Here is an 18,535-nt window from a genome sequence, read left to right on the forward strand (position 1 = left end):
AAAATCAAATTAGTGCATCATATTATGTATGCCATAAGCCTTAAGCAAGGAGAAGGAAGATGAAAAAGTTGTGTGCACATTTCCCAAAAACGTTGGTTTGTGTATTTTCCTAGAAAGGCCTTTGAACCTCACAGAACCACCTGGAATGTGAATGAGGGGAAAGGCCACTGTCAGACAGGCTTGGTAAGGAGTGTGGGTTTATCTTAGAGAAGGAATACTTAACAGATTCATGAAAAAAATTGCCACCAGGGCCTTTCCTACAGAAAGTGTCTTTGAGAGTCGCTTCTGGGCTGTTTGGCCTACGGCTCACTTCTGCAAATGTGACACTTGTGCTTGTGTATATAAAGAGCCAACACTGAAGGAAGGGTTTTAGGAACAGTGAAAATTTATAGAAAAAAGGGTATGAGGTCATTTCAGTGACACTGCTTTGTGAACGTTGTGTCAGTCCAGTGGACACTACAAGGTAATGTCCAGTAACAAAATTTGATTTGTAATAATCCACTCATCTTTCTTGAAAGCATTATGCAGCTTTCTCATGGCAATCGCTTTGTATAACTTCATCTCCTACCCTAGATTTCCATGTCACTGCCCCTTTTTTCCTTTTTTTTTTTTTCTTTCCCCTTTGGGAAACTAATTTCCCTTGCATGTTCAGTAAATATGTGAATTTTGAAATTCCTGAAAAGAACCAAAATATAGTTAAGGAAAACTTCTTTCTAAGTAACTGTATTGTCACATTGATACAAGCTATTCTTGTCCTCTGTCTTTATTTATCCTTGCTTCTCTATTGTCATCTGTGATTTGTCTAGATTTGTAGACTAAGGAAGAACATTAATAACGATGTGGGTGAAACAATGATGTCACTTATTTTTTAAAATATTATTCATTGAAATACAGATCAGGAAACCGAAATGTGAACCTAATCAGTTTAATTAGCTGTGATATTCAATGTCAGATATTGGTACTTAAATGCCTCCATTTTCACTTGAGAAAACCAGGGGTTTATAATCTATAGCAGAATTTTGAGCACTGTATTAAAACTCCGTTAGGAAGAGAGCAGGTAGTTAAGTGTCTGGCCAACCCAATCTAATTTTCAACTGCTTTGCATGGTTTTTACCAAGGAAACATTTCTAGTTTTTTCTTTTTCTTTACACAGTGGATCCTTTCTAAACTGGAAGAAGTGAGAGAAAATCAGCCAAAATTGTAATGAATGGAGAAGCACCAAGATATGAAGACACTGAACAGCTACATTTAATTCCTCTTTAACAAACAAAACTATTTGAATATCAGCAACAAAAGCAAAAACAGGAGGGAAGGAAGATTTATGAAATTATTTATTATTGTCACAACAGTCTATGACTATCACAAAAGTAGATGATGTTAAGTTTAAAAAAGTAATCTAGTGACGAAAAGAATTCTGCCAAGTTTTGGCTTGTTTTGTTTGTTTGTTTTAATGTAAGAGTTCCAGATTTAATTTTTTATAAATATGGTGTAAAATGAATTTGGTTTACCATTACATTTGATACTGAAACTGAACTCTGGAATAATTCTTATGATACTAATCAGAGCAAATCTTTCAGCTTTTGATTCTGATTCTGAAAATCAATACTTAGTTTCCGTCTTAGTTTTCATATGACTTGAGGCTGTGTTGAAATTCAAATTTCTTTGTCAGAGGGAAATGTTAACTTAATCACTAGTCTTACAACTCAAATTCTAAGGAGGAGGCTACTGACCAGGGAAGTCTAATTTAGATGATCACAGGAGTGGCTGCTTGGTTAACAATATTATTTTGGTTTTGTAATTAAATGGACCAGGTCACAATGAATTTGTAATACAGTACCACTTTTAGTGTAAACTTTTTGTATATTCTACTCAAGGAAACGTTGCAGCACCTCTATCAATATTCACAGAAAATATAACAGTTTACAAAAATGTATAATGGGGAGAATTAATATATATCTGCACTAAAAATAGTAACTAAAGCCTATTATTTTAAATAAAATTCTTGCAACTTAAGGAGTTTATGGGGTTATAAATGCACTGTTGCATACCAAAAATAAATGCCTTGGATTACACAGTATTGTGTGCTAAGCAAGTGACTAATAAAGTCAAATTTATATTAAATAATAAATATAATATTTCACAGTTGCTTTTATCAACTTTTCTTACCCAATGAAACCTTTTTTGTTTCATATCCAGACAGCAGAACTTTAATAGGGAGAGCTTGAATGTGTGCAATTCTGCTTATTTCTTAAATGTACTCATAGTATTGTTGAACGACAATTTACTGCAGTTGATATAAAAAGTACAGGAAACAATACGGTGTTACATGAAGGTTTCCATAAATTCCCAAAGTCCTCAAAATATCTGGTACATATAGTAAGTACCTGCTGCCAAAATATTATTTCCAAACAATTGTTTAGAACATTTATAGCTACAGGATTTAATTCTGACATTGCTGGAGGTGCTTGAGATATCCAAATTGTTGCGTTATTGTAAAATCTAAAACGATTAGCATGCTCACCTACAACTGCAGTTCTTGAATTTACTTTAAGTCTTGTCTTTGGTGTTGAGTAACCACTTAGTGGGTTACAAAATACATGTAATATTGTACTTTTCCCCATAAGTTTTAAATTGAATCAAAAGATAAGAGAATTCCAATCTATGACAATGACTGTGTTATACCACTTGTTTGTACACCAAGCACGTACCAAGAGTATTAGCTCAGGTTATAATCATGCCAAACTAACAGAATACTTTGCCTTAGATAAGTAGTGTTATTAGATGCACTAAGTAACATGCTATTTCTGTAATTTGTTTTTCATCTATCACTTTTTGTCTTAGGCATGATAGTTCAACCAATAGCCTCATCATGATCTTGATTCTTGATTACTGTGTTAATTGTCTCCTCTTCTCTCTCTATGCCCAGTATTTACTGAATATCTGCTGCAACTTTCACTTCTAGAACTTCTTGCAAGTACTTTGTACATTCCCATTTGTGTAGCTTTTAATTTACCCTATTCTAAATATTTTCTCTTCACAGATCCTCTGTTTCAATTCATGCTATATCCAGTTCTTAACTTTCTTACATTTATTTTGCCAACAAACTCTGGATTCTCAAATCTCAGCTGGCTCTTCAGTAATATTTGAGCAATTTAACCATTAATGTTGAAGGATTTCTTTTAAATGTGTTTGTGGTTATGCTCATGTTTAGGAAAACATAACAATTCCCCCGAAATTGCATTTTTCCTATAGAGTATAAAATATTTTGATCTTCTGTGCTAACTAAAAGCCTTAACACAAGAACTTAAATATCAGAAGTGTTCAAAAGTCAACACAGGACCTTTCCCCCACCTCCCTCCTTTTCTCCACTTGTAATGACAATATGATTTTCTATAGTCCCCTTTTTCTAGTCAGTAAATTGTATCTTTTTTCCTTTGTTTTTTCCTTACACTTTCTCCGCACAGTCAGGAATGAATTTTGCCATTTCTTGGCAGACACCATTTCTCTGTTTTAACGGTAAATCAGCCTGGGGTGAGGAGAAAGGTACTCGGACTTATCCCATTGTGTAGTTGTCCAGATTACTGCAAGCTGAGATGTCCACTCTGCTGTGCCTCATTCCTTACTGCAATATGCCTATTTTTTTTTCAACAAGAAGGCAGAATAGAGATATTAATTTTTGTTAAAAATGTATATGCAATTAGACAAGGGGATCTCAATAAAAATTAAAATGTAGGCATTTAGGTCTGCCCACTGTGGTGTTTAAAAGTATCATGGCCTTTACTGAAGTACTCAAGAACAGTTTCTTTTCTAGATGACTGTTAGCTAAACTTAATACCTTTGAGAAATGTCATTTTGGGTTCTCAGTAGTAGTTTTTTAAGGGTTAGAATTACCTCGAAGAAATCAATGACAAACCAAACATAGAATCAAAGATGCCAGACACATTGCTAAAAGAATTTGTAAATCTAACTGTACCTCTTTTTGTTCAGCTGCATGGCTTTGCATGGCATGGCTCTTTTGGTTTCCACACTCCTCCCCCCTCCCCAGCCCCTTCTTCACCTTGAATAAAGTGAAACTGAATTTTATTTGACTGGAATGTGATTATTATTTTTCTTTATATACTGCTTTAATTAACAGGTAATACCATTACCAGAATTTCGTAGGTAGAAATCGACAAATTAAGTCAAATCCTGTCTCTGAGAACACAAGGCCAAACTTCTGTTGCAACCATCGCAGTGAAAGAATACAGACTTCAGTGTTTACCTTTAGTTTATTATAAGGACAAGTTTTTCATAACTGGATTTACATGTATAAGATCCCTTTAAAGTAGTTTTTTTCCTGTTGCCGCATTGAAAAAACATAGATGATGTTGCCAGAAAACCAGATTCTTACGAAATCCTTTTTTTTTCCCCCCCAAAAAAATCTGTATGTATGCCATTAGCTACTTATTATTTTTAGCACTTCACAAAACACACATATCAAACAAATCACTGAAGTATTTTGTTCCTTCTGAGTTATTTTTAGTGATCTATCTGGAAATAATAAATATCACACAGTAGTCAATAAAAGATTAATATTACTATGTAATGGTAATTAGAATTTAATACTTACAGCATATTCCTGAATTTGAACTACAAATGCCAAGTTTCCTTATTAGTCTGCTGATGTAAAACAGTTTCAACAAATACATCACAAACCTTAATAGAATTGCTAAGTCTTGTGGCTTGTTTGTAAATATCTCTGTATCTATATGAAGTTTTAATAGATATCTCAGTGTTGATTAGTGCCATTCACTAGTATGGGCATAACATACATACGTCAGTGTCCTTAACCTCACAGAAGAACATTAAAGCAGTGTAAGGACAGGCTTCTACTGCTTGTTCCAACACTAAACAAAGAACAAATGAATCAAATGTTACAGGCTGGTTTTTTTGTCTTTAGCATCCAAAAGCAGCTCTGAACATACTTTACTTTTTCTGCACTGCTGGACAAAAGGGAACAGTGCTGTTTAATATGTGAATTGGTAAACATTTTTAATGGGAAGTGAAAGGTCAGAGTGTGCTTTTCACAGGACTGAACTGAGAGAGGTATGAACCTGGCTGAATAATACACAGAAGCCCTACTCAAGCTGAAAAATCAGGATAACTTGATTTTTTTCTGTGCTGCATAGAACTTGATGATATGTAAATTATAGTAAAAACTATTGCTATATTTCTTGGAAAAGAGGAATTTTCATGCACGTAAATACAGGAAAATCTGAGCGTATCTTCTGGGCTGAATCACTGATAATAACAGACTGTTCTACTAAAATACTCTCCTTACCCATGTTGCTGCATTAGCTGATCAAGTGGCGCTGCCTACCAGGAATTTTGCATGGGTAAAAAAGGTTTTCAGGATTGCCCTAATGTCTTTATTATGTTCTCGGGGAGTTTTTGACCCAGTGGAGAATTGACTGAGCTGTTAGTGATGCTGACATCTTTAGTGGAAAGGTTTGTGGGGCCCGGGAGTAGAGGAGATGGCAAAATGGCTGGGAATCTTCCAGAGGAGAGGCTTTGCTGCTCTCTAATCCATGCAAAACTACCCATCAAGCACAACAACAGGAACATGCAAAGTGCAAAAAGCAAGTTACATTAGAGACTCGGAGAAATTTAAGGCCTAGTTTATGCTGGAAGCTGTGGATGATCTCCGAGCTCCTGTGGCAGTGAATGCTGAGAACATTTGATAAATGCCCTGCTGTTTGAGAAATGCTTTTCCCCTTCAGAAAAAACGGAAATTCCATGGACTGCCTACAAGATATTAATTTGTCATTCCTTAACTGTGAAAGGTATTTTATTATTGTAAGGCACTTGTGCAAAAAGGCAGTGATACGCAAGGGTCTCCAATAAATAACCTTTTGTAAGGATAGGGTTTGGCCTATCAAGGCTACTCAGAGATGCTTCTAAAAAGTGTAATAGGTTTGCCCTAGTCTTTCAACTACTTTGCTTCAGAACAAGAATTTTAAAATGTGTAGCACCCTAAAATAACACTAACTTGTCATTTTTAAGGCATCACTGAAATTTTATAAGCTATGATTGTAAATGTCAAATAAAAGAAAGAAAAAAAAAGAAAAATCTTAAGAAAATACCAGCTGGACAGCAATGTAGTTATGTACATTCCTCTAAATATACTTAATTCCCACAGCTGTCAAAACTCACAGACAAAACTAATATGGGAAGTATGAACACAATATTTTAAATGTATAGCTTAAAAAGTAAACTTTGAAACTCATTCTTTACAGTTCTCTTAAGCCATACTTCTTCAGCAAATATAAATCATCTTCCCATTTCTGTAAATGGTATTTAAAAAGACACCTTTTTTTAAATCACACAGGCTCTGCTATGAGTAAACCATACTTTGTGGCTGCAACCATGTTTCCTTCCTTAAACCAGGTTGAACTCCCTCAGGTTTAATTGCAGGATTGTGTCCTTGACAGCAGCAAAGACGAAACGAATATTTTCTGTGTCTGTGGCACAAGTGAAGTGGGAATAGATTACTTTCTCCTTGTCTGGGTTCTGATCCTGATACAGCTTCAAAATGAAGTCTCTGGCAGCTTTGACATCTTGTTTAGGTCCTAGTCAAAAGCACAATTAGTGGTTTTGAACAGTTAAAAGCTGTGGGTCAAGGAAGAAACATATAGACAGTATCTTAACAGGCTAATTTCATATTTAAATATGAGATCACCATACAGGCATATGCCCTTGTTGGCATTTTCTCATTCATATGCTAGTGGAGCAAAAGTTGTTACAATGCTGCTTTGTAAAATGTGTGGAATATGCTTTCTTTCCAAGAATAAACCTTAGAGGTCAAAGTAATTTTTTTTATAAAAACCTACACAACTGAAATTACCCAACATATATTAATAGTCTGCTACATTATTGTACTATGTCAAAGACCACGAGAGAAATTAAATTTTCTAAAACACACAGAGTAAACAGGATTCTCTTTGGCCAAGAAAGGGATGTGCATTTTCTCTGTAGCTATTAAATCATTATAATTATTTTAATTATTAATCGTAGGATTCAACATGATACATATCTTGCAGAATACTTATTAAGTAATGGAATATGTCTGTGGGTTTTTTCATCATTCTTTTGGTGACTTTAAGTATCAGTAACATTTGTTAAATAAAGTTATTCAGGCTACTTTTTTAGCTTTGGATTTTTATATAGATAACAAGTTATAATAATGAATGCAAAAACTATACTATGGATTTTTACTATATAAAGAGTTGGATTAATAGCCGTATTCTCCAAGTTCCCCTCATATATTGTCTCTTGAGAGCGAAGGTGAAAAAGGTGCTTGTTCTCAGAAAGAAACAGAGATCATGCCACTCTAATAGTAACAGAATGGCTGCAAGAAATATCTTAAGACTGTCCACAATGCTCCAGTAAAAAAAACAAAGTTCCAGTAAAACTGAGTAATTTAAGTTAGAATTTTAAAGGATAGAGTAGAAAAGCATAGATATCAAATATATTGCATAATTCCACTTTGCCCATTCAATTTAATGAGGAAAAACTAACTGGTTTAAATGTGACTTTTAGCTTTGTGAATATAGTCTGGGATAAATGCTTACCTGTGTATTCTGGAAAGTAACTAATTAGATGGGAATACATTATTTTCTCCTCCAGAAGATCTTTTTTATTTAAAAATAAAATGACTGAGGAATTCAGAAACCAGGGATATGTAATGATAGTTTTAAATAAGGCCTTGCTTTCTTCCATTCGATTCTACAACAAAAAATAATTAATATGAAGTTACGCTCTCTAGACAATAGTATATACAAATCGTATCAGCCAGAGACCAAGGGTTTTTTTAAAGCTTTTAAAAAATACTACTTTTATTAAGCACAATTGTAATGCATTGGTTGAGCATTATTCTACAAGTTCCGTATCCTTTTACTCACTTGGTTTTGGATCACTGCTATGAATGGCATGATGGCATGTGAAATCAAGCTAAGCCTTAATAATAGAAATTATTTGAATTCTTCTATGAGTCAGTGAGCAGTCATGGACTGCTGCTCTGTGAAAGCCTCTTCTGACCTCAGAGTGAGAGCTGAAGCAGGGTCAGTTGGGTCAGTATCTGATGTTAACATACTATAACGCAGCTAAAGGACAAGAGCATGTGCACTCATAAGAGCATATGCACTCATCTATACTAGGGACAAAATTGTGATAGCAGTCAATTTGTTGTTTATTTCCTAATGGCCAAAGTAAGCATAACAAAATGTTCAAGATGGTAAAAGGAAAAAAAAGAAAATTACAGTTACTGAGTTGTTTGTGCACCAGAAGATGACAGGAAACTTTGAAAAATGTATCTCAGCTACAATGGAAGTTGTGACACTTCAGCAAGTGAAGTAGGATATGCATTTCAGTTTAAACAGATCTTGATATAGTAATCTGTAAGGGCTTTGGGACTTTGGGGTTCAAATGGTATTTTTAAGGACATTTGAAAGAATCCTCATACTGCAGGATGTAAAGCAAACACTACTGAAAGGAATGCAGTTCCACTAATATGCTTTTCCCTAACTGCCTGCTGTTTTCTTTTTGCATCCTTCTCTACAATATCTGTCTACTGCCAATGATGGCACTCTACAACATATGGGAGAACTCATCTTACATTTTCTAATCTTGGGAACAAGGTAAATTTCAAGTTATCTTGTTTTAATTTTCCTTAATTAATGCACAGGTTAATTTGGAAACATCAGAGACTTAAAAAACAAAACCCAAAAGACCCAATACAGATGACTTGAGGTAGTTTTACTTGCTTAGAGATATTGCTCATATTCAAATTTGCAAACATTTGACATGACTTAAATGACTTAAAACATTTTAAAATAATGTTTTGTCTTTTAAGGTGGAGTTCATTTTTACAGGCAGGCTGCTAATTTAATACAACTTTGGCACTGCTAGATCAGCTTCTTAATTTGCAAATGCTTTTATGAAGGCATGCAAATGCTGTCTTACAAAGCACACATCTTTTTCTGTACCTTATTTAGATGCCCCCACTCCTTACCTCATTGTCACATTCTGCCAAGACTTGATCATATTCACTTAATGCAACTAAGAAAATGATGGAAGTAACACTTTCAAAACAATGGATCCACTTCCTTCTTTCTGACCTTTGGCCACCTACATCCACCATCCTGTTAAACAGAAAGACAGTCAACATATTAGTCATTTTCATAAGATATTTTAAGTATATCCAACGGCCTTACAATAGATCGCCCACCTGAGACAAGCTTAAACTGTGAAAAGTAATTGGATGTTCTGTTTAGTATTTAAACTTGATTTGCTTGATGTAGTGCTACAACTTTCACTGTTCTTTAGTGTTGTTCTGCATTAATCCCATTGTGCAGCTAAGCACAATGCAACCACTCACTCACTGCCCCACACATACCATGGGTAGACAGCAGGAGAGGAAAGAAAGAGTAAAAGTAAGAAAACTTGGAGGTCAAGATTAAAAAAAATAAATTGATTAATAAGTGAAGGATAAGTGGAAGAAAAGATAAAACAAGTGATGCAAAGGCAATCACTCACCATCTTCCGTGTAGACTGATACCCAGCCAGGTCCCAAGAAAAAGATGGCCAACCTCCCTAAAGCCCCCTCTTTTCACTTTTATCACTAAGCATGATGTTAGAGAGCATGAAATATGTTTTTGGATAGTTCAGATCATCTGCCTGGCTGTGTCCCCTCCCAACCTCTTGTGCAACCCCCAACCTATTCACTGTGGGGAGGGTAGAGAAACAGAGAAGGCCTCGTCACTGTGCAAACACCCTGCAGCAAAAGCTAGAACACTGGTATGGTATCCGTACTCTTTTGGTTACAAATCTAGAACACAGCACCATATCGGTTGCTATGAAGAAAATTAACTTTATCCTAGCCAGGCCCAGTACAAGTGTACAAGCGTACAAGCTGCTTGAGGCACAATACAAAACATAATGCTGGGGTTTTTTTCTGTGTTGGTAAAAGTTTTAGCAAAGGCAGATGTGAACATATTCAATTTTGTTTCCCCACACTCTCAAAAATCTCCCTCGGCCCTCCATCAAAAGGTCCAGTGTAGTTATATCTCATTATTCAAAACAATCAAAATGCTCACAAATATATGGTTTTGCAGACAGTTAAGTAAATCCCTTGCATTTCATCCAGGTGAAAATGTTCCCTAGAACATTCCATGTTACAGGGAAAAACAAACAACAAAATCACAGTTAGGCTGGTTTGACCATGTGTTATCAGAGTGGATTCTGGTTCTGTGTTGTAACTGCAGGCACGTGTTTGTTCATGATGAAATGAGTGGTTTGGTGGAAGAACATCTATAATAATAAGTATATCCAATGGCCTTACAATAGATCGCCCACCTGAGACAAGCTTAAACTGTGAAAAGTAATTGGATGTTCTGTTTAGTGTGAATTCTGCAATTTTGAAATTAAAAAACATGTGTTCCCTTATAAAATCAGTAACACCACCTGTTGCGATAGCTTGTCTAGTAGCAGATAAGATAATTTTAAGGTGCTTCTCAGACTTTCATTCAATTTTATGAGTATGTTTGTTTCTCTCAATTCCACTGAATATAATTCTTTTTGGCATATTATGTCGCACGAAGAATAGAATTATCTACTGTTGTGATCCTCCACCTTTTTTTTCGCTCCTCCTTCTCTCAGTGCCTCCAACTCCCTTCCCTAACTTTATCTAACTGAAAGCTGTGAACTCACTTGAAGGCTTTAGCATATCTGTTAGGGGTTCTCTCTTCCAAATAGTTACAATCAAGAGGCAGAACCTGTTAGCTCTAAATGGCATTAAACTACATTCCAATATGAGCACTCATGTTACTACAAATACCTTGCCTCTGCACTCTCTATCCAAGGCTTTTAATTAAACTAATAGTTCAGAATACACAGCAATTGGGCTGCTTGAATTGAAATCTTTTTTCATGTAATGTAAATTTCAAAAGGAATGTTTTGAAACACTACTCAGGTTACTGCATTAACTTTGGAGAATAAAAGGGCTGGAAACACATACATTGAATGCAAAAGCTTAAAGGACCTTAGAAGTAAAGCTGCAGCAACAACTTTCATAATTGTACACGGAATCACTTGACAGGCAGTCTTACCTAAATATAATATTTTCTAAATCAAAAGGATACTCAATAATTCCTGTAGTTGGCACTCGGACTCTAAGAATATCTTGCTGAGTTGGCACAAATGAGGACATAGCAATACGATCAAGGTCAGTAAGATAACTGAAAAGTTAAATATACAACAGAAACAAGATTAATGCACTATCATAAATTACTCACCCAGATTAAAGCCCAAAGTACTAACCAGCAATCAGAGGAGTGTTCCCACAAAAGCAGCTAAACAGGAATTCATTTGTGCATGGCCTTAGTGCAATTGTTACTGGCATAAACAAAAAAACCCTTTAACTGAGACCTGCACATACATTTCAGACAGAATAATATGAGCCAAAAAGAGATGATGCCTGAATGTTCTATAATCAATCAGCCCACACCCCAAATGATTAATTTTATTTGCATAATCTTTGCTATTACCTGAAAATAAACATCACAATTATTAACACAAATCTAAATATCAGGCCTAGCCATAATGTTTACCAACAGTACTCAATCCTGTCATTTCATCTGTGAGACTAATATTGCACACAAATGTGAAAGGTTGCTGGACAGAATTCAGAAAAGCAATTAATGGAAACCACTGCAAACATGAATGCTTCAACCTTGTATATTTTTAATATAAAAGATGATGCATTTAGTTTCTTGTCTGCTCATGCAATCTTAACGTCAACCTTTGTACTGATTTTTGGCTGGGAGTTAACTTTCTACATAGAAGCTACTATGGGGCTTAATTTCATAAGGCTTTTGTGCTTTTCATGGCTGGCATTAAATTCTAGGATGATACTCCTATGCCTCAATAAATGAGCAGTGTGTGAGCAAGACACAAAGAACCGATGCGTAGCATTCCTCTCGCCAGTCTATGTTCCCACCACTAGATGACAACATTAGATCAGCCAAAATCATAGCAAGGCCTGCGAAAAGTGTAAGGTATATTCCAACTCGTACCGCATGGCTGTACCACAAGCCCCCCGTTACTTAAGCACCCATTCCTCCCCCTCCCCCCCCCCCCCCCGCCCCTTTTCTTTTAGTGGAAGAGGGAGGGTGTCAATGTATTTTCCGCTTGCTGTCCAAACATCCCTCACATTTGGGCTCCAACATCAAAAATACTCACACTTAATGTAGGATTATTTAAGAACAAGGCAGACAAACATCTGTCAGGAATGATAATGCTTAACACACAGGAAGAGATTGCTTCTGTGTAACCATCCAGAGTTAAATTTTACCATAAATGCCTAATCTAAATGTTCCTTGCTGAAATTTAACCCTGTTCCTTCCCGACCTTGGCAGAAACAGGAATGTAAATTTTCTGTTCTCATGAAACAATCATTTTTTTTACACAATTAAATTCTTTGAAAATTGGGGAAGAGACATATCTCCATTCTTATTTATATCCTAAACTTTTCATGTAACTGAACTGTCTGACCTGCCTGCTTGTTGTCGATACATTTTGTACAGCTGTTTTTCATGAATCCCCCCAAGGGAAATTCAGTTATGCACCAGCTGTGTTGACCTCAGAAGTGGGAGGGATGATGATTCCAGTATGTTCAGAAAGCCTAAAACTAGGTTGTTTCATCACTCCAGTTTAAAATTTGTTGTCTACCACAGGCCAACAGAGACACAGGTATGACTAATAAAATCACAGTGAACCTATCTCTTCATTATGAGCCAGCAGTGTGCTCTGGTGGCCAAGAAGGCCAACAGCATCCTGGCTTGTATCAGAAATAGTGTGGCCACAGGACGAGGGAAGTGATTGTGCCCCCTGTACACGGCACCAGTGAGGCTGCACCTCGAGTCCTGTGCTCAGTTTTGGGCCCCTCACTGCAAAAGGACATTGAGGTGCTGGAGCGTGTCCAGAGAAGGGCAACGAAGCTGGTGAAGGGTCTAGAGCACAAGTCTTGTGAGGAGCGGCTGAGGGAACTGGGGTTGTTTAGCCTGGAGAAGAGGAGGCTGAGGGGAGACCTTCTTGCTACAACTACCTGAAAGGAGGCTGTAGCCAGGTGGGTGTTGGTCTCTTCTCCCAAGTAACAAGTGATAGGACAAGAGGAAATGGCCTCAAGTTGTGCCAGGGGAGGTTTAGTTTGGATGTTAGGAAAAATTTCTTCACCAAAAGGGTTATTAAGGACTGGAACAGGCTGCCCAGGGAAGCGGTTGAGTCACCATCCCTGGAGGTATTTAAAAGATGTGTAGATATGGTGGTTAGGGACGTGGTTTAATGGTGGACTTGGCAGTGTTAGGTTAAGGGTTGGACTTGATGATCTTAAGGGTCTTTTCCAACCTAAATGATTCTGTGATTAACTTCATTAAATCTGGCTTGTCCTTGTAATTATGCAGTATACTTACTACTTAGCAGAATCTGAGAGCTGGTATTCCCTCCGTCTGTCGTAGCATTCTTGAATTCCTGGGTCTTCCCAGAGCTTCTTTATTGCTTCTACTTGTTTTCTTTCCAGCACTGTCACTTTAGCCACTTCCACTTCTTTGATCATCTGAGCACTCTCCTAATCAATTAAATGATTACACTATTGTGAGAAAGGATTGCCATTAGCATGCAGTACACAGTCTCCCCTTTCTTTATTATACTCTTCCCATCAATAAGACTAATCATCAAAAAGGAACCTAGGAGAAAATAAGCAGTTTTAATCCTTGAATGCATTTAATTTTTCAAGGCAAATGACTGCTACTGAATGTTTTAACCAAGTTTGTCTTGCTTACTGTCATCAAAATGTGATTTTTTTTTTTAAAAGGGGACCTTGACAAAGGTCAGAAAGAGCTCTAAACCTACCACTTTTAAACTCACTGAATTTTAATTCAGATTTCTAACAGTGGTAATGTTTCTAAAATTCTAGATACTTTCTTTAGTACAGATACTTTTGGTTTGTTTGTTGGTTTGGTTTGTTTCAGGACAAAGCAGAGGCTGACCTAGCATAAGCAGTCATCAAGCAGGCATCAAATTCCTTCAAGCCATCTTCTGTTTAATGTTTGTCTCAGTGAGTTATAGCCAAGTTAGTACCTACAGAAATAAATAATTTTTCTTTGCTCTCTGTTGTTAAGTGTAAGGATATTGCAAATACAAATGTAAGATTTGCTTTTAAGGGATACAAAAGAATCTATTATCCTTCATTGAGTGGTTGTTCTGGTTTCAGCTGAGAGAGTTAATTTTCTTCATAGTAGTAGCTAGTATGGGGCTCTGTTTTGGATTTGTGCTGAAAACAGCGTTGATAACACCGAGATGTTTTTGTTACTGCTTAGCAGTGCTTACAGAGAGCCAAGGCCTTTGCTGCTTCTCACCCCACCCCACCAGTGAGTAGGCTGGGGGTGCACAAGGAGTTGGGAGGGGACACAGACAGGACAGGTGACCCCTACTGACCACAGGGATACTCTCACACTCAGAATATAAGGGGCTGGGGGAAGAGGAAGGGGGGGGCGAGGGGGGATGGGCAGTGGCATTCAGAGTGATGGCATTTGCCTTCCCAAGTCACCGTTATGTGACGGAGCCCTGCTGTCCTGGTGATGGCTGAACACCTGCCTGCCCATTGGATGTGGTGAATTAATTCCTTGTCTTGCTCTATTTGTGCACGTGGCTTTTGCTTTACCTATTAAACTGTCTTTATCTCAACCCATGAGTTTTCTCACTTTAACTCTTCTGATTCTCTCCTCCACCCTGCACGGTGGGGCAGTAAGTGAGTGGCTGTGTGGTGCTCAGTTGTCAACCAGGGCTAAACCATGACAGTGGTGCACTTGATTTGCTTGAGAGACGGGATGCCATCCAGAGGGACCTGGACAAGCTTGAGAAGTGGGCCCATGCAAACCTCATGAAGTTCAACATGGCCAAGTGCAAGGTCCTGCACATGGATCGGGGCAATCTCCAACATCAGTACAGACTGCAGGATGAATGGATTGAGAGCAGACTCAAGGGACTTGAGAGGGACTTGGGGGTATTGGTGGATGAAAAATTAGACATGAGCTGGCAATGTGCGCTTGCAGCCCAGAAAGCAAGTCCTATCCTGGGCTGCATCAAAAGAAGCGTGACCAGCAGGTCAAGGGAGATGATTCTGCCCCTCTACTCCGCTCTTGTGAGACCACACCTGGAGTACTGCGTCCAGCTCTGGGGTCCTCAGCACAGGAGACACAGACCTGTTGGACTGAGTCCAGAGGAGGGCCACAAAAATTATCCGAGGGATGGAGCACCTTTACTGTGAAGAAAAGCTGAGAGAGTTGGAGTTGCTCAGCCTGCAGAAGAGAAGATGCCAGGGAGACCTTATTGCAGCCTTTCAATACTTAAAGGGGGCTTTTAAGAAAGACTTTTTATCAGGGCCTGTAACAATTTTTAAACTGAAAGTGGGTAAATTTACCTTGGAAATAAGGGAGAAATTTTTTATGATGAGGGTGGTGAGACACTGGAACAGGTTGCCCAAGAGAGGCTGTAGATGCCCCACCCTTGGAAGTGTTGAAAGTCACTTTGGATGGGGCTTTGAGCAACCTGACCCAATGAAAGGTGTCCCGGCCTGTGGCATGGGGGTTGGAATAGATGATCTTTAACGGTCCCTTCCAACCCAAACCATTCCATGATTGGAAGTGTTCTCTTCTGTAACTGTATTGTTCTAAAATGCATTTAATATTGAAATAAATTATTTAGTGTTTGGAATATAATAGATTGGTTACTGTAAATTCAGTTTGCCAACACTTTTTCCAGCACATTGCAAGATATCATCTAGATTTTAACTTACATTCTCTTTAAAAATGAAATAACGTTTCTTCCTGACCTCTTATTTAAGCTTGGGAGAGTCACAAATTGTAATGCTGCATATAGATCTGGTTTGTATCCAGGGCAGTGAATTCTCGGGTCTGAACCAGAAAATCTGAATACTATATGGACCTGTTAATCTAGTCATTCAAAATGAGATAAAGATCAGTCAGAAAACAGGACTTTTGTAGTTCTGGGGGTTTTAAGTTATCATGGGCAACTGCAAAATTACGTAACATAGAGTTTAGTGCCTCAAAAGCCTTACTCAGTTCAAATTAACTTTAAATATTGTAAGTCTACAAAATGTTGTGAATATACTACCCTTCTGAGTGTTCATATTAAAGACTTACAATGCAGTCATATTGCCTGGGCAAATTCTCCATGATTGGAATTATCTTTGATTTTGCAGGTATTCTGTTACACCAAACCAAATGCCAAGTCTTCTGGCTTTTACTAAAACTGTTTTTAAAGATAGTAGCTAAAAGCTTTTAATGGAACTGTTATAAGTACTGCTACACTGTAAATTGTTAATCAACATAAAATACTTTAATCATGGTATAAACATTCCTATTAGTATTTCTTGTAGTCTTTTTACAGATATAATGTAATCCGTATTGAGTTTTCACCTTAATTTTACACAGCATAACTATGTTAGCAAGGCAGGTAATATTGTCTATTGAATAAGTTTTTCTGTTCTGTAATTGTTACTTTAAATGTTCATGCTGCTCTAGGCACTGTATATGAGGCAATAGATTACAGATCCTGTGTCCTGGCAGTAACTTTTCTCCAGATTTTCAATCTTGTCTGGTGAAAGACATCCAGAATAATTTGGAATATGAGTAACTCTTCCTTCAAATCACTAAAGTCCCAGAACAGATATCCTTTTCTAGAGAAAATGAAGGGCACTAACATGCAAATACCCATCACAGCATTTTGACTGGGGTTGACTTGGGCTTCATTCCATGTCTAAGAGGGCTTCATATAATTGTAGCTGCAAAACCAGCCCCTTATGTGGCCAAGTGCCATGTGACATTAGGAAAAAAACCTTTTTGGGAAAATAATTCCGATTAATCTTTCATTTCATAGTATGTAACAAATAGAGATCAATACTGATAGCTAGTGTTATGCTCATAATTCAAAGAAAAAAAATATCATACAATGAAGTGAAAAATTACTTAAAGCACCAAGTGATTTTAGTATCATTCCACAGGTATGTCTTCCTCATCCACAATAAACAAGCACATTACTAATAAAAATGCCTTTGATATGAATTATGGGTGGATAATATGACATGAAAGCAAGATACAGAAAAATTCAGTTTGCTTAAAATGCAGTCTTCAGGACAAATGAGTAATGAGCAATCTTAGGAAACAGCGTACAATAATCCAGACAAGATCTCATGGAAAAGGGGATTAAACTTAAAAGACACTCTAAGTAATGTCCTTAGAAGCAGCAGGCAGTCCTTCAAGCTTGGCAGTAGGAGAGTCCTGGGAAATATCAGCTTTTTAACTAAAAGGCAGGTGTCGTGGGGTTTTGTGTGAGTGTGTGCACCGGTGCACATGAGTGTGTGTGACAATTTATTACTAAAAGCAAACATTCATCCTAACTAACAACCAGAGCAATGCCAGCTATTTCAGCCTCTGACTACTGTAATGATTGAAGTAAATTATTTCTCTATGAAATTGTGTTGACGTGATAAAACATATCAATGTTAAATAGGATTATAATTGGAAATGGATTGTTTGTTTTACATCTAGTTTTAAGTCATACTGATTGTCAAACACTGATACTAGCTATTGCTTAGTTGCAGATATTCTGTACTGTATTCATGGTCAACACAAATATTGATAGCAACTGAACTGCAAATTTGCAAGCCATGACAAAATTAAGTAAGCCCACAAACTCTATATAGAGCTCTTCCAGTACATAATAAGAAACAGTTCTGCTAATCAGGACTTTTTTTTTTTTCCCAAAAAAATTTTTCTATCTATCTAATCAATTGTAGGATTTTTGCTGGTTATTGCAAATAAGTGCTCTTTGAATCTGTAACAAACTCTGAAAGCTAAATAAATTGTTCTAAATGGCTATAGCTCTTTAAGCTAGTTCGACATCTGATAAAATGCTTGTATGTCCTTCTTTTCCTCTGGTTAAGCACTATGAAGGGTAACTGAATGATGTCCCACAAGGCTCAAAGGGCTTTTACTACTGTCTTGTAGAATCCCACCACTAGGAATTCTAGAAAAGGGTTAATAAATCCTGCCAACACTTAGTACTAATGTAAGGTTACATTTTAACAAATAACTTTTGGTCCTGCCAACAGTATGCCATGAAAGTAGTTTAAATATCATGAAAATTTATAATGGGATTTTGGCAAGAAGTGGACTTCGGTGTTTCAAGTGGACACGGTCATATTTTAAAACCTTCCTCTGCAACTCGGAAGAACACCAGAAACTTAGTTTTCATTACCCTCAAAGCAAGAGTGGATTTTTATAGAATTCTTACTTACCACTAAGAAGTTAGCCCAAGAGACGTTGTGGAAATATGCAGCATTGTAATACATGAGCAGTAGGTGCTTTACAGAAAGAACAGAAAGGGCTCACTAACATGAGAACAAAACAAAAAACAACAA

General features: G+C 37.0%; 2 protein-coding genes across 2 annotated transcripts in view; one reads left to right on the plus strand and one right to left on the minus strand.

Annotated features, from left to right (window-relative positions):
• The window catches only part of VPS13A (vacuolar protein sorting 13 homolog A), a 109,950-nt gene extending 105,877 nt beyond the window's left edge, over nucleotides 1-4,073 (plus strand). Inside the window, exon 72 of the mRNA XM_054809220.1 lies at nucleotides 1,154-4,073. Within this exon, the coding sequence (XP_054665195.1) occupies nucleotides 1,154-1,204 (51 nt within the window). The 3' untranslated portion in view covers nucleotides 1,205-4,073. The remainder of the gene's footprint in view (nucleotides 1-1,153) is intronic.
• A 188-nt stretch (nucleotides 4,074-4,261) lies between these two features.
• LOC129199787 (guanine nucleotide-binding protein subunit alpha-14) overlaps nucleotides 4,262-18,535 on the minus strand; it is an 86,638-nt gene continuing 72,364 nt past the window's right edge. Inside the window, exons 3-7 of the mRNA XM_054810808.1 lie at nucleotides 13,506-13,660; nucleotides 11,145-11,273; nucleotides 9,050-9,179; nucleotides 7,611-7,764; nucleotides 4,262-6,608 (exon numbers count right to left, since the gene is read on the minus strand). Coding sequence (XP_054666783.1) covers nucleotides 6,418-6,608; nucleotides 7,611-7,764; nucleotides 9,050-9,179; nucleotides 11,145-11,273; nucleotides 13,506-13,660 — 759 coding nt within the window. The 3' untranslated portion in view covers nucleotides 4,262-6,417. The remainder of the gene's footprint in view (nucleotides 6,609-7,610; nucleotides 7,765-9,049; nucleotides 9,180-11,144; nucleotides 11,274-13,505; nucleotides 13,661-18,535) is intronic.

The sequence above is a fragment of the Grus americana genome, chromosome Z (genome assembly GCF_028858705.1).
Source record: "Grus americana isolate bGruAme1 chromosome Z, bGruAme1.mat, whole genome shotgun sequence".
Lineage (NCBI taxonomy): Eukaryota > Metazoa > Chordata > Aves > Gruiformes > Gruidae > Grus > Grus americana.